The 23439-nt window shown below is 40.2% G+C and overlaps 1 protein-coding gene across 4 annotated transcripts in view; it reads left to right on the top strand.

The window, feature by feature from the left end:
• Nucleotides 1–23439, top strand: part of SPG11 (SPG11 vesicle trafficking associated, spatacsin) — a 76229-nt gene that overhangs the window by 46826 nt on the left and 5964 nt on the right. The window contains exons 28-33 of one of the 4 annotated variants that reach the window (XR_003002580.1): nucleotides 10557–10737; nucleotides 12894–13108; nucleotides 13770–14523; nucleotides 19988–20127; nucleotides 20882–21080; nucleotides 21502–21581. Coding sequence is in view for 3 of the 4 variants with exons in the window: in XM_024738784.1 (XP_024594552.1) it covers nucleotides 10557–10737; nucleotides 12894–13108; nucleotides 13770–14523; nucleotides 19988–20127; nucleotides 20882–21080; nucleotides 21502–21639 (1627 nt within the window). In the remaining variant the exon portion in view is untranslated. Of the gene's footprint in view, nucleotides 1–10556; nucleotides 10738–12893; nucleotides 13109–13769; nucleotides 14524–19987; nucleotides 20128–20881; nucleotides 21081–21501; nucleotides 21640–23439 lie in introns of those variants that run through there. The other 3 variants (XM_024738784.1, XM_024739508.1, XM_024740601.1) reach the window with 3 other exon arrangements.

Below are 23439 nucleotides of genomic sequence, written 5' to 3' on the forward strand. Positions count from 1 at the left end.
CTCCACTCTCCCCTCCCACTAGCCCCTGTCAATCACCATTCTACTTTCTGTCTTTATGATTTTGACTAAGTACCTCACAGAAGTGGAATTATACAGTATTTTTCTTCTTGTGACTGGTTTATTTCACTTAACATTAATGTCCTCAAGATTCGTCCATGTTGTAACATGTGTCAGAATTTCCTCCCTTTTTAGTGCTGAATAATATTCCATTGTATTTATATATCACATTTTGCCTATCCATTCATGCATCAGTGGACATTTGGGTTGCTTCTATTTTTTAGCTTTTGCAAATAATACTGCATGAACGTTGTGTACGAATATATATAGACCTTGCTTTCAATTTGTTTGGGTATCTACCTAGAAGTGAAATTGCTGGATGACATGGTAATTCTATTTCTGATATTTTGAGGAACTGCCATACTGTTTCCCTAGCAGCTATACTATTCCCACTAACAGTACACAGGCTTCCAATTTTCCACATCCTCTTCAGCACTTGTTTTCTGTTTTTTTTTTTTTGTTTTTTTGCCGTACGCGGGCCTCTCACTGTTGTGGCCTCTCCTATTGCGGAGTACAGGCTCTGGAGGTGCAGGCTCAGTGGCCATGGCTCACGGGCCCAGCCGCTCTGCAGCATGTGGGGTATTCCTGGACCGGGGCATGAACGCGTGTCCCCTGCATTGGCAGGCGGACTCTCAACCACTGCGCCACCAGGGAAGCCCTGTTTTCTGGATTTTTGATAGTAGTCATCCTAATGGGTGTGAGATGGTATCTCATTGTATTTTTGATTTGCATTTCCCTAATGATTAGTGATGTTGAGCATCTTTTCATGTGCTTATTGGCCATTTGTATATCTTCTTTGGAGAAATGTCTATTCAAGTCCTTTGCCCATTTTTGAATTGAGTTGCTGTTTTTTTGGTTGTTGAATTTTAGGAATTCTCTATATATTCTGGATATTAATCCCATGTCATACATATGATTTGTAAATATTTCCTCCCATTCTGTGGGTTGCCTTTTTACTCTGTTGATGGTGTCCTTTGATGCACAAAATTGTTTAAATTTTCATGAAGTCCAATTTGCATATTTTTTTTTTTTGCTACCTGTGCCTGTGGTATCCTAGCCAAGAAATTATTGCCAAATCCAGTGTTGTGAAGCTCTTGTCCTGTGTTTTCTTCTAAGAGTTATATTGTTTTAGGTCTTACATATTTAGGTCCTTGGTCCATTTTGAGTTAATTTTTGTGTAGGTTGTTAGGTAAGGGTCCAACTTCATTTTTTTGCATGTGGATATCCAGTTTTCCCAGCACCATTTGTTGAAAAGACTGTTCTTTCCTTATTGAATGGTCTTGGCACCCTTGTCAAATATCATTTGACCATGTATATGAGGGTTTATTTCTGGGCTTTCTTTTCTTAGCCATTGGTCTATATGTCTGTCTTCATTGGCTATTTTGATTACTGTAGTAGCTTTGTAGTAAGTTTTGAAATCAGGAAGAGTGAATCCTCTAGTTTTTTTAGTTTTTTTCAAGATTGTTTTGGCTATCCGGGGTCCCTTGAGATTCCATATGATTTTGGGATTTTCTGTAAAAACAAAATGTCATGGGGATTTTGATAGGGATTGCATTGAATTTGTAGATTTTTGGGATAGTAATGAGATTTTAACTATAGTAAGACTTCCAATTCATAAACATGGAATGTGTTTCCATTTACTTATGTCTTTAGTTTCTTTCAGCGGTGTTTTGTAGTTTTCATCGTACAAGTCTTTTACCTCATTGGTTAAGTTAATTCCTAAGTACTTTATTCTTTTTTTTTTTTTTTTTTTTTGGCTGCACCATGTGGCATCCTAGCTCCCTGACCAGGGATTGAACGCCCATCCCCTGCAGTGGAAGCACAGAGTCTTAAACGCTGTACCTCCAGGGAAGTCCTATTCTTTTTGATGCTATTGGAAATGGAAACATTTTATAATTTCCTTTTCAGATTGCTCATTGTTTGTGTATAGCAATGCAACTGATTTTTGTGTGTTGACTTTGTATCCTGCTACTTTGCTCAATTCGTTTACCCTTAAGTTTTATGGTGGAATCTTTAGGGTTTTCTATATAAGATCATACCTGCAAACAGAGATCATTTTATTTCTTCCTTTCCAACTTGGATGCATTTTATTTCCTTTTCTTGCCTAAACACTCTGGCTAGAACCTACAGAACTGTGTTGAATAGAAGTGGTGAAAGCAGGCATCTTTGCCTTGTTCCTGATCTTAGAGGAATGCTCTCAGTCTTGCACCATTGAGTATGATGTTTGTTGTGGGTTTTTCACATAAGGCTTTTATCATGTGGAGGTAGTTTCCGTCTATTCCTAGTTTGTTGAGTGTTTTTTTTATCATGCGGTGGTGTTTAATTTTGTCACATACTTTTTCTGCATCAATTAAGATGATCATGTGGGTTTTTTTTTTCTTCATTCTGTTGAAGAAAACTGTGATATACATTGAATTTTGTATGTTGAACCATTCTTGCATTCCAGGAATAAATCCCATTTGGTTATGGTATATAATCCTTTTAATATGCTGCTGAATTCAGATTGTGAGTCTTGTGTTGAGGATTTTTGCATCAGCATTCATAAGGGATATTGGTCTGTAGTTTTCTTGTAGTGTCTTTATCTGTCTTTGGTATCAAGATTATGCTGGTTTCATAGAATAAGTAGGGAAGTGTTCTCTCCTCTCCAGTTGTTTGGAAAAGTTTGAGAAAGATTGGTATTCGTTCTTTAAGTGTTTGGTAGAATTCATCAGTAAACCCATCAGGTCCATGGCTTTTCTTTGTTAGGAATTGGTTTTGGTTTTGTTTTGCTTTTTTGGTTGGGAGATTTTTGACTACTGATTAAATCTCCTTACTAGGAGATTTGGTCTATCCAGATATCTATTTCTTTGTGTTTTAGTCTTGGTAGGTTTTGTGTTTCAAGGGATCTGTCCATTTCATCTAGATCATCCAACTTTTTGGCATACGGTTGTTCATAGTACTCTCATAATCCTTTTGATTTCTGTAGAATAGGTAGTAATGTCCCCACTTTCATTTCTGATTTAGTAATTTGAGTCTTCTTTAAAAATGTGTTGTTTAATTTCCACAATTTTGTCAGTTTTCCAGTTTTCCTCTTGTTATTGACTTCTAACATCATCTCATTGTAGTCAGAGAAGATACTTCATATGATATCTGTCTTTTAAAATCTATGAGACTTAATTGGAGTTAACATATATTCTATCCTGGAAAATATGCCATGTGAACTCGAGAAGAATGTGTTTTTTATTGTTGTTGGGTAGAGTGTTATGTGTATGTCTGTTAGATCTAGTTGGTTTATTGTGTGAAGTCCTCTATTTCCTTACTTGTCTCCTGTCAGGTTATTCTGTCCATTATTGTAAGCAGAGTACCGGCATACCTTTGAGATATTGCAGGTTCAGTTCCAGACAACTGCACTAAAGTGAATATCGCAATAAAGTGAGTCACATGGACTTTTTGGTTTCCCAGTGCATATAAAAGTTATGTTTACACTATACTGTAATCTGTTAAGGGTGCAATAGTATTATGTCTAAAAATATATATATACATACCTTAATTTAAAAACACTTTATTGCTAAAAAATGGTAGTTCTAATTTCAGTCTTTTAAGGAAACTCCATACTGTTCTCCATAGTGGCTGTATCAATTTACATTCCCACCAGCAGTGCAGGAGGGTTCCCTTTTCTCCACACCATCTCCAGCATTTATTGTTTGTAGATTTTTTGATGATGGCCGTTCTGATTGGGAGGTGATACCTCATTGTAGTTTTGATTTGCATTTCTCTAATAATTAGTGATGTTGAGCATCTTTTCATGTGCCTCTTGGCCATCTGTATGTGTTCTTTGAAGAAATGTCTGTTTAGGTCTTCTGCCCACTTTTTTTTTTTTTCTGCCCATTTTTTGATTGGGTTTGTTGTTTTGATATTGAGCTGCATGAGCTGTGTGTATATTTTGGAGATTAATCCTTTGTCAGTTGCTTCATTTGCAAATATTTTCTCCCATTTTGAGGGTTGTCTTTTCGTCTTGTTTATGGTTTCCTTTGCTGTGCAGAAGCTTTTAAGTTTCATTAGGTCCCATTCGTTTATTTTTGTTTTTATTTCCATTTCTCTAGGAGGTGAATCAAAAAAGATCTTGCTGTGATTTATGCCAAAGAGTGTTTTTCTATGTTATCCTCTAAGAGTTTTATAATGTCCAGTATTACATTTAGGCCTTTAATCCATTTTGAGTTTATTTTTGTGTATGATGTTAGGTAGTGTTCTAATTTCATTCTTCTACATGTAGCTGTCCAGTTTTCCCAGTACCACTTATTGAAGAAACTGTCTTTTCTCCACTGTATATTCTTGCCTCCTTTGTCATAGATTAGGTGACCATAGGTACGTGGGTTTATCTCTAGGCTTTCTATCCTGTACCATTGATCTATATTTCTGTTTTTGTGCCAGTATCATAGTGTCTTGATTACTATAGTTTTGTAGTATAGTCTGAAGTCAGGGAGCCTGATTTCTCCAGCTCCGTTATTTTCCCTCAAGACCACTTTGGCTATTAGGGGTCTTTTGTGTCTCCATACAAATTTTAAGATTTTTTGTTCTAGTTCCGTAAAAAATGCCATTGGTAATTTGATAGGGATTGCATTGAATCTGTAGATTGCTTTGGGTAGTATAGTCATTTTCACCATATTGATTCTTCCAATCCAAGAACATGGAATATCTCTCCATCTGTTTGTATCATCTTTAATTTCTTTCATCAGTGTCTTATAGTTTTCCGCATACAGATCTTTTGTCTCCCTAGATAGTGTTATTCCTAGGTATTTTATTCTTTTTGTTGCAGTGGTAAATGGGAGTGTTTCCTTAATTTCTCTTTCAGATTTTTTCATCATTAGCATATAGGAATGATTCATTACTTGTGATTGGTCTGTTCATAGTTTCTATTTCTTCCTGGTTCAGTCTTGGAAGAATTTGTCCATTTCTTCCAGGTTGTCTATTTTATTGGCATATAGTTGCTTGTAGTAAGTAGTCTCTTATGATCCTTTGTACTTCTGCAGTGTCAGTTGTAATTTCTCCGTTTTTCATTTCTAATTTTACTGATTTGAATCCTCTCTCTTTTTTAAAAATATTTATTTATTTGGTTGCACTGGGTCTTAGTTGCAGCTGGTGGGCTCCTTAGTTGTAGCATGTGGGCTCCTTAGTTGCTGTTTGAGGGCTCCTTAGTTATGGCTCACCAGCTCCATGGTTGCAGCTCATGGGCTCCTTAGTTGCAGCTCACCGGCTCCTTAGTTGTCGCATGCAAACTCTTGGTTGCAGCATGCATGTGGGATCTAGTTCCCTGACCAGGGATCGAAGCCGGGCCCCCTGCATTGGGAACATGGAGTCTTAACCACTGCACCACCAGGGAAGTCCCTCCCTTTTTTTCTTGATGAGTCTGGCTTAAGGTTTATCAATTTTGTTTATCTTCTCAAAGAACCAACTTTTAGTTTTATTGATCTTTGCTATTGTTTTCTTTGTTTCTATTGCATTTGTTTCTGCTCTGATCTTTATGATTTCTTTCCTTCTACTAACTCTAGGGGTTTTTTTGTTCTTCTTTCTGCAGTTGCTTTAGATGTAAGGTTAGATTGTTTATTTGAGATTTTTCTTGTTTCTTGAGGTGAGATTGAATTGCTATAAACTTCCCTTTTAGAACTGCTTTTGCTGCATCCAATAGGTTTTGGGTTGTTGTGTTTTCATTGTCATTTGTTTCCATGTATTTTTTTATTTCCTCTTTGATTTCTTCAGTGATCTCTTGGGTATTTAGTAGTGTATTGTTTAGCCTCCATGTGTTTGTGTGTTTGTGTTTTTTATAGTTTTTTTTCCTGTAATTGATTTCTTTTTTAAAAATATTTATGTATTTGGCTGCGTCGGGTCTTAGGTGCAGCGTGCGGGCTCTTTATTGCAGTGTGTGGGCTCTCTAGTTGTGGTGTGCAGGCTCTCTAGTTGTGGCACATGGGCTCCAGAGCACGCAGGCCCAGTAATTGTGGTGCACGGGCTCTCTAGTTGTGTTGCGCCGGCTCCAGAGCACACAGCCTTTCTAGTTGTGGTGTGCAGGATCCAGAGCATATGGGCTCAGTAGTTGTGACATGTGGGGTCTCTAGTTGTGGCACAGGGGCTCTAGAGCACGTGGGCTTAGTAGTTGTGGTGCACTGGCTTAGTTGCCCTGTGGCATATGGGATCTTAGTTCCCTGACCAGGGATTGAACTTGCGTCCGCTGCACTGGAAGGCAGATTATTAACCGCTGGACCATCAGGGAAGTCCTGCCTATAATTGATTTCTAATCTCGTAGTGTTGTGGTTGAAAAAGATGCTTGATACGATTTCAACTTTCTTAAATTTACTGAGGCTTGATTTGTGACCCAAGATGTGCTCTATCCTGGAAAATGTTCCGTGTGCTCTTGAGGAGAAAGTGTATTCTTCCACTTTCTAGTGGAATGTCCTATAAATATCAATTAAGTCTATCTGGTCTACGGTGTCATTTAAAGCTGTGTATCCTTATTTATTTTCTATCTGGATGATCTCTCCATTGGTGTATGTGGAATGTTAAAGTCCCCCACTATTATTGTGTTACTGTGGATTTCCCCTTTTATGGTTGTTAGCATTTGCTTTATGTATTGAGGTGCTCCTATGTTGGGTGCATAACTATTTATAATTGTTATATCTTCTTCTTGGATTGGTCCCTTGATCATTATGTAGTGACCTTCCTTGTCTCTTGTAACAGTCTTTATTTTAAAGTCTATTTTATCTGATATGAGCATTGCTACTCCAGCTTTTTTTTAATTTCCATTTGCATTGAATATCTTTTTCCATCCCCTCACTTTCAGTCTGTATGTGTCTCTAGGTCTGAAGTGATCTCTTGTAGACAGCATATATATGGGTCTTGTGTTTGTATCCATTCAGCCAGTTTGTGTCTTTTGGTTGGAGCATTTAATCCATTTACATTCAAGGTAATTATCAATGTGTATGTTCCTGTTACTGTTTTCTTAATTGTTTTGGGTTTGTTTTTGTGGGTCTTTTTTTCTCTTGTGTTTCCCACCTAGAGAAGTTCCTTTAGCATTTGTTGTAAAGGTGGTTTGGTGGAGCTGAATTCTCTTAGCTTTTGCTTGTCTGTAAAGTTTTTGATTTCTCTGTTGAATCTGAATGAGATCCTTGCTGGGTAGAGTAATCTTGGTTGTAGGTTTTTCCCTTTCATCACTTTAAATATCCTGCCACTCCCTTCTGGCCTGCAGAGTTTCTGCTGAAAAATTAGCTGTTAACCTTATGGGGATTCCGTTGTAGGTTATTTGTTGCTTTTCCCCTGTTGCTTTTAATATTTTTTCTTTGAATTTATTTTTTGTTAGTTTGATTAATGTGTGTCTCGGCATGTTTCTCCTCGGATTTATCCTGTATGGGACTCTCTGTGCTTCCTGGACTTGATTGACTATTTCCTTTCCCATGTTAGGGGATTTTTCAACTATAATCTCTTCAAATGTTTTCTCAGACCCTTTCTCTTTCTCTTCTTCTTCTGGGACCCCTGTAATTCAAATGTTGGTGCATTTAATGTCCCAGAGGTCTCTGAGACTGTCCTTATTTCTTTTCATTCTTTTTTCTTTATTCTTCTCCTTGGCTGTTATTTCTACCATTCTATCGTCCAGCTCACTTATTTGTTCTTCTCCTTCAGTTGTTCTGTTATTGATTCCTTCTAGTGTATTTTTCATTTCGGTTATTGTGTTGTTCATCACTTGTTTGTTTGTTCTTTAGTTCTTCTAGGTCCTTGTTAAACATTTCTTGTATTTTTTCAATCTGTGCCTCCATTCTGTTTACGAGATTTGGGGTCATCTTTACTGTCAATACTCTGAATTCTTTTTCAGGTAGGTTGCCGATTTCCTTTTCATTTATTTGGTCATATAGGTTTTTACCTTGCTTCTTCGTCTGTACCATATTTTTTTGTCATCTCATTTTTTCTGATAGGTGGGGCCGTGTTCCTGTCTTGCTGGTTGTTTGGCCTGAGGCATCCAGCACTGGAGTTTTCAGGCAATTGGGTGGAGCCGGGTCTGGTGCTGAGATGAGGACCAATGGGAGAGCTCACACTGATTAATATTCCCTGTGGTCTGAGGTTCTCTGTTAGTCCAGTGGTTTGGACTCAGCACTCCCACCACAGGAGCTCAGGCCTGACCCCTGGCCTGGGAACCAAGACCCTGGTTACACAGGGATTCCTCCCATCCCCTTAGGTGTCCAAGGTCCCTCACCAGCGCCTGGTTGGTGCCCTAGATTTGAGGAGACATGAACTCTACATCCTCCTACTCCACCATCTTGACTCCACACCCTGCATTTAAGTTTCTTTCATGTCTTTTTCATAGCTTGATAGCTCATTTCTTTTTAGTGCTGAATAATACTACATTGTCTGGATATACCAGTCTATTTATCCATTCAGCTACTGCAGGACATCTTGGTTGCTTCCAAGTTTTGGCAATTATGAATAAAGCTGCTCTAGACATCCGTGTGCAGGTTTTTCTGTGGACGTAAGTTTTCAACTCATTTGGGTAAATATCAATACCAAGGAGTACTCAATCATATGGTGAGAGTATGTTAGTTTTGGAAGAGACCACCAAACTGTCTGCCAAAATGGCTGTACTGTTTTGCATTCCCACCAGCAGTGAATGAGAGTTCCTGTGTCTCCATATCCTTGCTAACCTTTGGTGTTGTCAGACTTCCAGATTTTGGCCATTCTAATAGGTATGTTGTGATATGTCATTGTTTTCATTTGCATTTCCCTGATGACATATGGTATGGATCTTCTTCTCATATGCTTATTTGTCATCTGTATATGTTCTTTGGTCAGGTATCTATTAAGCTCTTCAGCCTATTTTTTTAATAGTGCTGTTCGTCGTCTTATTGTTTAGTTTTAAGAGTTCTTTGTATATTTTGGATAACAGTCCTTTATCAGATGTATGTTTTGCAAATATTTTCTCCCAGTCTGTGGCTTGTCATCTGATTCTCTTGACATTGTCTTTTGTAGGGCAGTTTTTATTTTTAATGAAGTCCAGCTTATCAGTTATTTCCTTCATGAATTCTTCCTTTGGTATTTTATCTAAAAAAGGCATCACCATACGCAAGGTCACCTAAGTTTCCTCCCATGTTATCTCCTAGGAGTTTTATAGTTTTGCATTTTACATTTAGGTCCTTCCAGGTCTCTTCTTATTCTTGCTTGTCTGCCCCTGCTCCAGTCCCCAACCAAGGGGCAGTGCAGCTGCTCCATTGTTACCTGAGCTCTTTACTTCCATATATTTTTTACTTTAACCAGTTCCATTGTCTGTCTGACATAGACCCTCTTCTTAGAGCAACAGAGGTAGGGAAACAAGTAAATAAAGACTAAGAACTAATGCTCTGAGGGCTTCCCTGGTGGCACAGTGGTTAGGAATCTACCTGCCAATGCAGGGGACCGGGTTCGAGCCCTGGTCCAGGAAGATCCCACATGCCGTGCGCCACAACTACTGAGCTTGCACTCTAGAGCCCGTGCTCCACAATAAGAGAAGCCACCGCAATGAGAAGCCCATGCACCACAATGAAGAGTAGCCCCCACTCGCCACAACTAGAGAAAGCCTGCGTGTAGCAACGAAGACTCAAGGCAGCCAAAAATAAATTAATTAAATAATTTTTTTAGAAAAAGAACTAATGCTCTGATTCAAGCTTAATGCGGCTGCTTCTTGGGGTCATCTTTCCTATTAATATTTTTAGCATGTGATTGAAATGACAAAAGTTCAGGCTTACTAATTGAGATCCTTCTCTAATGATAGTATAAACTATAAGCAAACTAATAGAACCAGCTCAGCAATGTTAAGCAAGTCTTTTTGTTTTTTTTGTTTTTTTGCGTTATGCGGGCCTCTCACTGCTGTGGCCTCTCCCGTTGCGGAGCACAGGCTCCAGATGCGCAAGCTCAGCGGCCATGGCTCATGGGCCCAGCCGCTCTGCAGCATGTGGGATCTTCCTGGACCGGGGCACGAACCCGTGTCCCCTGCATCGGCAGGCGGACTCTCAACCACTGCGCCACCAGGGAAGCCCAAGCAAGTCTTTTTAAGAGGTCTTCATATGTGAATTTCAAATCTTCTGGACTCAGGGCAGGACTAGACCCCTCTCTAAAGAAGCTGCTAAGTGAAACATGTCTGGTTAATTTCACAGCCACTCACAGGACTGTTACTCTGGCAGTCACTAACTTGGCAGTATTTGCATTGCTTCACTCCATTCAGTCTTTAGGTCTCTTTCCCATTTTTGACTTTCAGACACACAGCTCTCTACAACAGGATGTCCCACAAGGAGACAAACTACAAAGCTGCCAGAGAGGGCTTATTTTTGCTACTCCTCTGAGCTGCAATACAAATTACCGCTGTTTGAAAAGGACCTGAATAAGCATCCTCCTTTGTGATAGGAGATGCCTTTGATGGTACCTTGGCTTTCTTAGACATTCCCAAGTTCAGAGGTTTTGATTTGCTGTTCCTGAGAAACCACTTTCCTGACCCTTTTTTTTCATAGCTTGAAACGGCTGCCACAAGGGTCCACGCTATCATTCCTGCCCCATGGCTGAAGGAGCATGTGTATTTTCTTTTGAAGCTTATGCTGCAGCAGTGTAGGACCCAGTATGAGCTGGGGAAGCTTTTACAGCTGTTTGTTGGAAGAGAGCATCTCTTCTCTGATGGTAAGACAATATTTACAGGTAAGTTGCTGTTAGGAAGTTAGCTTACTTAATCCTGAAAATATTTTAGAAGGGCATTCAGGAAATTAAAATGCATAGGATATACGACATTACAGTCCAGAACGGGGTGTGAAGAAGAGGTTACAGGAAACTTCAGTCATGGTTAAAGCATTTAAAACAGCACAACAGGATATAAAACAAGTAATACAACTATCTACTAATTCTAAGCAAATAGCCAAATTTCCCCTGGCTAACCTCTATACTACCCTGTCACTATTATTGTTTTCTTTGACAAGTAACCTTAACATGTCATCGTTGCTCAAGGTCACAGACTTGTTTCAGGAATGCCTAATTCATTTTGAAGGTTTTAAGAGACAAATTGTGTCGATTTTTTGCACATTCCTCCAGACATTGGCAGTCTCTAAGCTTGTTGCTGATTGAATGAAACCAATATTGCCTTACCCCCTTTTCTACTTGTTTGATAATTCCAAGTTTTTGTTGAGTGATAATGTTGTTCTTTTATGCTGGATTCTGGTATTTTTCACTACCAGGGTTATTTTATCACATTTAAACTCACAGATGTTCAACTGGAAAGCTCACATTTGCACACAACAGGCGCAGAATGCCTGGGCTTCATGCCCATGTTGTGCGCTGTGGGGCTGATGACTAGAAGGGAAGGGGGGTGTTTCCAAAATGCAGTGTATATAAGCTACTGTCAGTTACTACATAGGCCAAACAGTAGGTCCTTTTAATATAAGATACTTTCATTGCTCTTTAGTAACTTTAATTAAGAAATAAATTTCCTGTTTTCTTGCCAGAGTTAACCCTATCCTTAAAAAATTACAAGGATTGTCTACATTGTTAACCATTACTATAATGCTTTTATTCACATAATTATTTCTGTTTTTATAGAATATTTGTATGTGCATATTGTGTATGTGCTTGGAGAAAAGAAAGGTTTTTTAAAAGACTTATGTTTTAGATCATGCCTGCAAAGAAACCCGGCATGCTCATACTGGTGGTTATTGTGCAAGGTGTCTCACTGTCCCTGGAACCACCTAAATCAGACCACAGCTCAGCAGGCGGCATTGGGAGCAGGCTCCTATAGAACGTTTTTCATGCCCCTCCTTCATGGTAGGGCACACGTAGGCTCTATGCATGCTATATTTGGGAGTAGGAGCAAACCCAGCCACATAAATTATTGGCAGAGAATTCCTAATGTTACTAAGGATAAGAATTTGTTTGGTTTCACTTATATGTATAATCTAAAGAGCAAATGAATAAACAGAAACAAACTCGTAGATACCAGGAACAAACTGGTGGTTGCCAGAGAGGAGGAGGGTGAGGGGATGGGCAAAATAAGTGAAGGGGATTAAGAGGTACAAACTCCCAGTTATAAAATAAGTAAGTCACAAGGATGTAATGTACAGCATAGGGAATATAGTCAATAAAATTGTAATAACTTTGTATGGTGACAGTAACTAGATGTATCATGGTGATCATTTTGTAATGTTCAAAAATATCAAATCACTATGCTGTACACCTGAAACTGATATAATACTGTAAGTCACTTATATTATACTTTGATTAAAAAAAGAGAGAGAGACTTTCCTGGGGACATCAGGAAGTGCTTAGCTGGGTCTCCCTGGGTTAAGTTAGATAGATATCTGGAGGAGCAAGTGGTGCTCCATTCTGAAGACAGTGTACCACAGTAGAGCTTTGGCTGTTGACCACCTGCAGTTTCAGCTGTCCTAGAAGTTCTGTGTCTTGATCCACATGATGCCTGCAGTGAATGAATGAGTGAACAATTAGAAAAACAAATTTGTTCAAGGTAGGAGAAAAATCTGGAAAAAGATGGAACTAACCTGAATGAATGGCCAAATCTTCCCAAGGTTAACTGAGTTGCTACTACATAGCAGGCCACCAACTTCTGCCTGGTATATAAAGCCAGATTTATAGATGGAGTCTATGTGCTAATCTTAATAGTTCTTACTATATAGGAGCTGCCTTTGGCTTCCTCTGTCAGCCAACCAGAGTAGAAAAATAGGTTTTTATTTTCCCTTTAACTACATTATTATGTTAAATATAAATATTCTCCCCTCATATTTAGTTACTCTTGAAATGCCATAGCAGTATTTTACTGATTAAATGCTTATATCTGCTTCTCTTTGGCACAGGTCCAGATGTGAAGAAGCTGTGTGTCCTTAGCCAAATTTTGAAGGATACATCCATAGCCATTAATCGTGTAATTATTACCAGCTACAGCCTTGAGAATTTTCAGCATGAATGTAGATCAATTTTAGAAAAACTGGAGACAGATGGATACTTTGCTTTGGCCAGAAGGGTAGCAGAACTAGCTGAGCTACCTGTGGACAACCTGATTATTGAAGAGGTATCATTAGTCTTTTAAGTTATGTAAAATCTTAGCTTTGTGAACCAGCATTAAACAGAGAACTAAATGAGGTATGTCATTTACCAGTGATGATACTTTTTCTTTTTTTTGCGGTACGCGGGCCTCTCACTGTTGTGGCCTCTCCCGCTGCGGAGCGCAGGCTCCGGACGCGCAGGCTCAGCGGCCATGGCCCACGGGCCCAGCTGCTCCGCGGCATGTGGGATCTTCCCGGACCGGGGCACGAACCCGTGTCCCCTGCATCGGCAGGCGGACTCTAAACCACTGCGCCACCAGGGAAGCCCTACTTTTTCACTTTTGACACAGACATTACTTTCAGAAATGGATGAGCCTAGAATGCCCATTTTTGAGGAATGTTTGCTTTAATATAAGGTTAGCTTACAGGATATGCTACAACTATTTTACTTTGAATAGAATTAAATATAAGGTGGTTTCCTCTTGAACCTCATTCAATTAGATAAATTTAGATTTGTTTTTCATACCTTAACTTTCCAGATAAAATATCCAGGATCATCTGTAGCCAAGTCCCATGTTCTCTAACTTGATTTGGGTTTTAACAAGTATGGTATACCGAGGGAGCATTAGCATTTATGATATTTCTTTATCCAGGAAAGGCTAAAAATTGCTGTGTTCAATTTCACAGATAACACAGGAAATGCAGACCTTAAAACACATTGACCAGTGGTCCCTGAAACAAGCAAGAATTGACTTCTGGAAAAAATGTCATGAGAATTTTAAGAAAAATTCCATTTCAAGCAAAGCAGCTTCTTCCTTTTTCTCAGCCCAGGCTCTTACGGCATGTGAGTGCCCAGCTGAAGAGGGACCAAGCAGCATTGAGGAGCGCCATCTGCTCCTCACTCTGGCAGGACACTGGCTTGCCCAGGAGGACCTGGTGCCTTTGGAGGAGCTGGAGGAGCTAGAGAAGCAGATCTGGCTCTGCCGCATCACCCAGCACACCCTCAGGGGAAGGCAGGAGGAAATAGCCCCCGGATGTTCTCAACAGATTTCAACTAGTGGTGAACTTTCCTTTGAAAGCTTAGCCAGTGAGTTTTCATTCTCTAAGTTGGCTGCTCTGAACACATCAAAATACTTAGAATTTAATGGCCTTCCATCCAAAGACACTTGTGAGAACAAACTGAATTGGAAGGAGCAGGAGTCCCTAAACTTTTTGATTGGGCGCCTATTGGATGATGGCTGTGTGCATGAAGCAAGTAGAGTGTGCCGATATTTTCATTTCTATAACCAAGATGTTGCCTTGGTGTTGCATTGCAGAGCACTAGCTTCAGGGGAAGCTAGTGTGGATGACCTGCACCCGGACATCCATGCTCTCTTACAAAGTGCTGAGCTGCTTGAGGAAGAAGAACAACCTGGCGTTCCTCTAAGGAAAGTCCAAAGCAGTAAGTGAAGGAGATCAAACTGCCCTGAGTCCTGTGAGGTGCTGTTGGCATTCTCTCCAGGAAGAAAGGGTCCCTTTTGGCACACCAGTTACACTAAGTTAAGGGTAATTCATAAACCAGGTAATTAGTCAATGAAGTAGGAACACCTATGTCTTTTTTTTTTTTAACCTAGAGCTCCAGTTTATCACACTTATTTATCTATTTATTTATTTATTTGGCTGCGTTGGTCTTAGTTGTGGCACGTGGGATCTTCGTTACAGCATGCGAGATCTTTAATTGTGGCATCTGGAATCTTTAGTTGCAGCATGCGGGATCCTTTAGATGTGGCATGCAGAATCGTTAGTTGTGGCATGTGAACTCTTAGTTGCAGCATGTGGGATCTTGTTCCCTGACCAGGGATCGAACCCGGGCCCTCTGCATTGGGAGTGCAGAGTCATAGCCACTGGACCACCAGGGAAGTCCCACCTAGGTCTTTTAACTAGCTAAGTAGCAAAGTTAGAGGGAATCTATCTGACTTGTGGCTAGTTCACTGAAATTTATCCTATGTAAATAATGTTTCCAATTGTACATGATCACATATAGAAATATAATTGATTTTTTATGTTAACCTTTAATCCTGTGATCTTGCTAAACTCACTTATCCTAGGAGTTTTCTTACAGATTCCTTGGGATTTTCTATGGAGATAATCATATCTGTGAATAGAGGCAGTTCTTTTTCCTCCTTTCCAATCTATTTGCCTTATTTATTTTTCTTGCTTTACTGCTCTAGCAAGGACTTCCGGCATGATGTTGGATAGGAGTGGTGAGAGTGGACATCCTTGCCTTGTTACTGACCTTAGGGAGGAAGCATTCAGTCTTTCATCATTAAGTGTGATATTAGCTGTAGGTTTTTTGAAGACACCCTTTGTCATGTTGAGGAAGTTCCCTATTTGCTGAGAGTTTTTATCATGGATCAATGTTGAATTTTTTCTGCATCCATTGATATGATCGTGTTTGTTTTTATTTTCTTGTTTAGACTAGTAATACAGTAGATTACATTAATTGATCTTTTAAAATATTGAACCAGCTTTTTTGTATTCCCAGGAAAAACCTCACTTGGTTATGGTGCATTATTCTTTTTGACATATTACTGGAATCAACTTGCTATTTTGTTGAGAATTCTTACATTTATGTTCATGAAGAATACTGATCTGTACTTTTTTTTTTTAATACCATCTTTGGTTTTTGCATCAGGGTAATGCTAGCTTAATGTGTTTCTGGAAAACATTATGTGGAATTAATTGGTGTTATTTCTTCTTTAAATGTTCAGTAGAATTTACCAGTAAAACCATCTAAACCTGGAGATTTTTGTTTTGGAAGTTGTTTTTTTTTTTTTACTTTTGGCTGTGTTGGGTCTTTGTTGCTGCACGCGGGCTTTCTGTAGTTGGGGTGAGTGGGATCTACTCTTCATTGCATGTGCAGGCTTCTCATTGTGGTGGCTTCTCTTGTTACAGAGCACAGGCTCTAGGCTCACAGGCTTCAGTAGTTGTGGCACGCGGGCTCTAGAGCGCAGGCTCAGTAGTTGTGGCACACCGGCTTAGTTGCTCCGCAGCATGTGGGATCTTCCCAGGCCAGGGCTCAAACCCATGTCTCCTGCACTGGCAGGCGGATTCTTAACCACTGCGTCACCAGGGAAGCCCTGGAAGATTTTTAACTACAAATTTATTTCATAGTTATATGACTAATCAGGTTATCTTTTTCATCTCAGGTGAGTTTTGGTTGTTTGTGGTTTTTGAGGAAACCTTTTCTTACCTTTGGGTTATTTGCACATTTTTTAGTCATCCATTTTAATTTGTGATTTTGACTGTATAGCTTTGCATCACTTTTTTAATTGGTTGCTTTATGTGTTACATTATACATTTGTAACTTTTCACAGTCTACTTAAAATTATATTTTAAGGGTAGAAACCTTACCACCATGTAGGTTACTTTACTTCTCTCCCTTTATATCTTAGTTGCCTTATTATATTACACCTACATACACTGAAAATCTCATCAAACAAAGCTAGATTTTTTTGTTTTCAACCAAAAAATATATTTTAACAAACTCAAGAGGAGAGTAGTTTATTATATTTACTCAGATATTTACAATTTTTGTTGCTCTTCCTTCATTCCTGATGTTCCAAGTTTCCTTCTAGTTTCTTTTTCCTTCTGTGTGAAGGACTTCCTTTAGTAATTCTTTCAGAGTTGTCTGCTGGAAACAGATTGTCTTAGTTTTACTTCATCTGAGAATGTCTCTGTTGCACCTTCATTCCTGAAGGATGATTTTTGCTGGATATAGAACATTTATTATTTTCTTTCCACACTTAAAAATGTTCTGCCAGGCTTCCCTAGTGGCGCAGTGGTTGAGAGTCCGCCTGCCGATGCAGGGACACAGGTTCGTGCTCCGATCCGGAAAGATCCCACGTGCCGCAGAACGGCTGGGCCCGTGAGCCATGGCCGCTGAGCCTGCGCGTCCGGAGCCTGTGCTCCGCAGCGGGAGAGGCCACAACAGTGAGAGGCCCGCGTACCGCAAAAAAAAAAAAAAAAAAAATGTTCTGCCACTTCCTTTCGACTTCTGTGGTATTTGATGAATAATCTGCAGTCATTCGAATCACTGTTCCCCTGTAGATAATGCATTTTTCTCTTGTTGCTTTCAAGATTTTTTTCCTGTCTTTTGTCTTCAGCAGTTTGGTTATAGCATGACTGGACATGTATTTGGGGGGGCTTATGCTATTTGGGGTTCACTGAGTTTCTTAAATATGTAGCTTTATCAAGTTTAGGTAGTTTTCAGACATCATTTTTTTCAAATATTTTTCCAGCACCATACTCTTACTCCTCTCCTTATGGGACTCCAATGACTCCAATGAAACAAAAACAAAAGTTATTGTTTCACATGTCCCTGAAGCTTTGTTCAGATTGGATAATTTCTATTTTTCTATCTTCGGTTTCATTGACTCTTTCCTCTGGCATTTCCATTCTGCTATTAAGATTTTTTTTTAATTTCTGTGATTTTAAAATTTCAGTTCTACAACTTCCATTTTATTCTTCTTTATACCATTTATTTCTTTGCTAAGACTTTGTTTTTCTGTTTATTTTAAGAGTGTTCATAGTTGCTTGTTGGAACATTTGTAATAGCTGCTTTAAAGTCTTTTTCAGATAATTTCAACATTTATGTCATTTTAGTGCTGGGTTTCATCGTTTGTCTTTTCTTTGTCTTGTATGAGTTGAGATCTTCTTGTATTTTTGTATGCTGAATAACTTCATGTTGTATCTTGGACATTTCGAATAGTGGGTTATGGGATGCTGCGTCTTGTTTAAATCCTATGAAGAATGTTGATATGTTTTTAGCAGGCAATTGACCTGGCTATGTTCAGACTACACGTTCCAATGTATTTTCTGTGGGCTGTGGTTGTAACATCAGTTCAGTTTTCAAATTCTTTGTGGTGCTGTTCAGATCCATCCTGTATGTGCCATCCTGTGGTCAGTCTGCAACCTGTGTAGTGGTCTGTCTGTTGACTTAGTTCTCAAAGTCTTTGATATGTTGGTCGGGATCAGATCCATACATGCAAAGCCTAGGAATGAGCCCTAATGTTTATAAACAACTTTATTGTGTTGCTTTCCTGAATCTCTCTTCCAAGTACTTTCTGGTTGCCCGAGGCTTCCCTTTTCAGTCTTCTGGCCAAAGCTGGAGGTTTAGTTACCCCATCCTGTCATGTACTTTCCTGACTGCCCGCATCTAGGGCCAGCTGACAGGAGGATAATACAAAAAGGAACAGGGATTCACTCTGCCCCCTTAGGACCAGAGCACCTCTGATCGGAAAAGAAGATCCCTCTCTGAGTTTTGGCTCTTGCCAACTGCTGCTGCAGCCCCTCCCACCACAGCCGAGTGGTTGCTTAGGAGCTAGGACCAGAGAGAATGGGCTGTGGGAGTTCCGTTTCCGCTCCTTGAGCCTGTTCTGGAGGATGTCTCCTGGAGCCCACTCTCTTTGTGAGCTGTAGTGCTTGGTTCTGGGTTTCGGGCAGCGTTGCATTCAATCTGGAGATTCCTAGAGGGGAGAAAATGGTAATGCAGGTTATCTTCGATCCATCTGCTACTATTTGCTCTTCAGAGTCCTCATATAGCACTGCATGCACTGTGTCCAGGTTTTATATTGAGGTCAGTGGGAGAGACCTAGAACTGAAAACTCTAATGAAGGATTTTAAGCAGGGGAATAACATGGTCTGAGTTGCTTTTTATATTTTTGTGTTTAAAGCATATTTTTAAAAGAGTAATATCTTAAAAGCAAAAGTATTACATGCTCAATGTAATAAATCACACAATACAGAAGTGCATAAAGTAAAAAGTGAAAGTTATTTATCCGTTCAACACCACGCCCACCAAATTCCCCAGAACAACATCTTTTACTTGCTTGGCGTACATTATTTTCTACGTGTGGGCTTGCACATGTGTGCGTGTGTGTGCGTGTGTGCACACACACATTTATTTTCTACAAAAATACGGTTATATTGTTCTGCAACATTTTTCCCTCTGTCAGTACAGATAGATTGACCTCATTCTTTTAATAACTGCAGGGTATTCTACTATATGAATGTACTATGATTTTTTTTAAATTGGAGTATGGTTGCTTTATTGTGTTAACTGATTCACTTTTCTGTACAGTATATAGACTATATGTATACATATATCCCCTCTTTTTTGGATTTCCTTCCCAGGTCATGTACTATGATTTTTTTAACAATGATTTACTGATACACATTTAAAATTTTTCAACTTTGTTTTTGCTATTAGAAACAGTGTTATATAAATATTCTTTTCTACTTTTTTCCACTAACAGAAACCCTTGCTCAAATTAAAAAAGTTTTATTTTAGGCTAAGAGCTTTTTTTAAAAAAGCAGGAATGGATTCTAATTTTACTGTGCCTTTAAGGTATCTGTCAGATGATCCTTGATTTTTGTGATTTGCATTTTAGAATGTGAAGAATGCTGAGTGTGTGGAAGATGGAGTTGGGGAAGAAGGGAGGCTGAGGGCAGGAGACAGTTAACACCTCTTAGATGCAGGGTGATAAAGGCTGGAACTAAGGTGGTGACTGGAGAGATGTTTTGGAGATACAGTCAGGTAGACCTGGTGATTATTTGACATAAGGGGAAATTGGGAGGCAGTGTATGTGGAGGACAGTCTGGCAGGCATCTTTGGTGATGATCTCTAGAGTGTTCATTAGGTGGCTTTGCGTCTTTGAAGTATCCTGGGCTGGGGATTTCCTAGAAGAAGGCAATGAAAGAAGTTTAAGTGGGGTGTGAGCCCTGTTAGAAGTGGTCCCAGACCCAGGGGGAGTCAACAGGGTGCAGTGAAGGAAGCTGTGAGCAGAGAGGTAGAGTCATAGGGGGCTGAGGAGAGACCTTAAAAGCCCCTTAAAGCCCCCCCTCAGACCTGTATTTGCTTCCAGCTTCAAGTTTGGACAGTCAGTCATTTGTGATACTGCCCCCCAGTGATGAAGTGGTGACTACTCTGGAAACTCTGACAAGCAAATGCCTCCATGGGAAGAATTATTGCCGGCAGGTCCTCTGTCTCTATGCACTTGCCAAGGTACGTGCCAAAGGGCTGGGTCTCCACAGGAGCTCCCTCTGAGAGGGAGGGAAGGGAGAAGGTGAAGGTGGATTTTGGACATTGCCCTCGGTCAGCCCTTCAGATTATAATCATGACCTGGGAGTAGAGCTCTTGTCAGGATGTTGGCCCCTATAAATCCATCCCTGGGGAATAGTGGTGAGCTTTCCATATGGGAAAGAGCCCAAAATAAGTTTTAAAATAAAATTAAATGGAATGTAATGACTGTAAAACAGGAGCCAGAGCAGCCAGGAATTGTTCTGGCTTTGTGCTGGTTGAGGGAGAAAAAGAGTAGATTCTAAGTGCAGTGGAAGAGAGCACGAGAGAAAGCAAGCCGAGCACTAAAAGCCCTTCCTTGGACAACAAGGCTCAGAGACTTCTTTGGAAATTGAGGGTTTCCGCTGCCACAGGAACAATAAAGAAGGGGCTCTGCCTTTTATTCAACTTCCTTAGGTTTCATAACATTTGAAAAGCTCAGTGTTCAGTGAGAGATCAGTCACCTGATGTTTTCTGAAGACAAGCCTTTCTCTTGCTTGGATTCACCTCATTGGCAAAGCAATTTAGAAAGGGCTAGAAAACAGTGTTTGCTTCTTCTAAGGTTTCTGCTCAGGATGAGGGATCTTTAAGCTCAGAAAACCATGGCGTCTGTCCACATCAGATTTCAGGGAAGGCTGTCTTCTGCTGGCTTTCTCCTGGTTCCTAACGATGGCTGGGATTGGCTCTGCCTTCCTCTCAGGAGTTGGGCTGTTCCTACACAGATGTCGCTGCCCAGGATGGTGAGGCCATTCTCCGGGTAATCTTGGCCTCTCAGCAGCCTGACCGATGCAAGCGAGCTCAAGCCTTCATCAGCACCCAGGGCCTCGAGCCAGACACAGTGGCTGAACTTGTGGCTGAAGAGGTGACCCGGGAGCTGCTGACCCCATCAGAGGGAACAGGTGCCCTACCTTTCAGGCCTCCCCAGCCTTTCAGATCACATTCTCAAGTTCCCAGCATTAAGGATTTGATGTTATGCTCATATATATCTTGTATGCTGTCCTTTCAAGTTGCCAGGTTGCACTTGTAAGAGGAGAACACATTGCATTTATTTTGTTATTATTGCTTTTTGTTTATTGTTTTATGATTATATTTAGAGTAACTGTGCCTTTCTCTGAGCTAATGAGCTCCTGCTGTCCTGTAAGATGGCATCTCACCTGAGATATTTGACCCCAGCAAAAGGAGAGCTGCCCGGGAGCGCCTTCATCATTACCTCCTGGTGCCCAGGCCTGGGCAGAGTGGGCCTCCTGCCCTGGGGCTCTTGTCTTCCTTTCATCTCTTTCAAGGTAAAACTAGCACCTATCTCCACATCTTTCTGTATAGGACATAAGCAGACGTTCACCCCAACAGAGGAAAGCCAGACGTTTCTTCAGCTGACTGCTCTGTGTCAAGACCGCACCTTGGTAGGCATGAAGTTGTTGGATAAGATTTCCTCCGTTCCCCATGGGGACTTGTCTTGCAGTAAGTTCTTGGCCACTTTCTTACATGTTTTGGGCCCAAGCAGGTCTCTAAGAAGTCTTCTGAGGTTAAGTCTTTTCAAAACTCAATTTGGATCCTTGTTCCTTCTCCGGATCCCTACTCCTCCAGGATTGTTTATAAGTTCTTAGTAGAAAGCCGTAAGTTCATTGAAGAAAAGTGAGAAAATATATATGGCAAAACAGCCCCAAATTTAAAATCACACAAAAAGGTAACCTTTTAACATTTGGCATATTTAGCTTATTTTATTCTTACATTACCCTGAAAAATGGCTATTATTGTCCCCATTTTAGAAGGAAACTGAAGCTTTAGAAAAGTTGATTAATTTATAACTATTAAGTGGCAGAGCTGGCATATGAACCGTCTGTGTGATTTCAAAGCCTGCTCGCTTTTCAGTGTTGTTGTATGCATTCAGTAGTATGTGTCCCTCTCATCTTTTTTCTATGCAAGTCCATAGGTTTTTATTTTTCAAAAATAGCATTATACTTTGTATACTGTTTATAATTACCAATATGCTGTCATTAATATCTTTCCATGACACTATTCTATATAATTTTTTATAATTTTTAGTCGTTACATATTATTTCTCTTATATGTAATTAAAAAATGTATATACCCTATTGTAGGACCTATAGATGGCTTCCAGTTTTCTGCTGTTTTAAACACTGGGATAGACATGCTTATAGGCAAATCTGTGTGCACATCCATGGTTATTTCCCTAAGACAAATTCCTGATTCAGGAGTAGTATGCCCACTTTTAAGGCTTTATATATATATTGCCAAATTTACTTAAGGAAAAAAAATTCACTTTCACTCCCTCTTAAGCAGTGTGTGAGAGTATCATTTCCTGGAGCCCATTATACTCTGCAAATTTGACTGACGCGTAAAAGGCATTTTATTGATGTTTTGTGAACACGTGAGATTTTAAGAGGTTGAATAGGTTTATTTTATTTTATTTTTTGTGGTACGCGGGCCTCTCACTGCTCTGGCCTCTCCCTTTGCGGAGCACAGGCTCCGGACGCGCAGGCTCAGCGGCCATGGCTCACGGGCCCAGCCGCTCCGCAGCATGTGGGATCTTCCCAGACCGGGGCACGAACCCGTGTCCCCTGCATCAGCAGGCGGACTCTCAACCACTGCGCCACCAGGGAATCCCTGAATAGGTTTATTTTTAAAACAGCCTTTTGGGAGTTCCCTGGCGGTCCAGTGGTTAGGACTCGGCAATTTCACTGCTGTGTGCCTGGGTTCGATCCCTGGTCAGGGATCCCACTAAGATCCCACAAGCCGTGCAGCACGGCCAAAACATAAATAAATAAAATAGCCTTCTGTATCTCTTCTCAGTCCAGTTCAGCAACATCTACTGAGTACTGACTGTGCGCCAGGCACTCTAAAAACAGGGGTATGGTGAACAAGTTAAGCAGCAGTCCTGGAGCTCACAGACTAGGGGTGTCATTCACAGTAAGCATACTGATGGGGCCAAAGGTTTTTTCTTCCTTTCCTTTTTTTCCTCCCAAAGGTTTTTGGAGGAAATGTGCAAACCAAGACCAGAAGCATTAGTAGCCAGTAGGTTTGGGGAGGGCCCCACAGGTGCAAAGGCCCAGAGGGCACAGCATATATTAAGGCTGAGAACCCCTCTTCTGCCTTCCAGCATTGCAAATATTTTTCCCAGTTTGCCTTTTAATTGTGCTCATAGTGATTGTGTATAGTAGTTTTAAATCTGTGTGCGTCACATCTCAATCTAGAAAGCCTATAGAAGTGCAGAGCATCAAATAGCACTTGACTAGGCCT

Source organism: Neophocaena asiaeorientalis, unplaced genomic scaffold (assembly GCF_003031525.2).
Source record: "Neophocaena asiaeorientalis asiaeorientalis breed wild unplaced genomic scaffold, Neophocaena_asiaeorientalis_V1.1 scaffold1040, whole genome shotgun sequence".
NCBI lineage: Eukaryota > Metazoa > Chordata > Mammalia > Artiodactyla > Phocoenidae > Neophocaena > Neophocaena asiaeorientalis.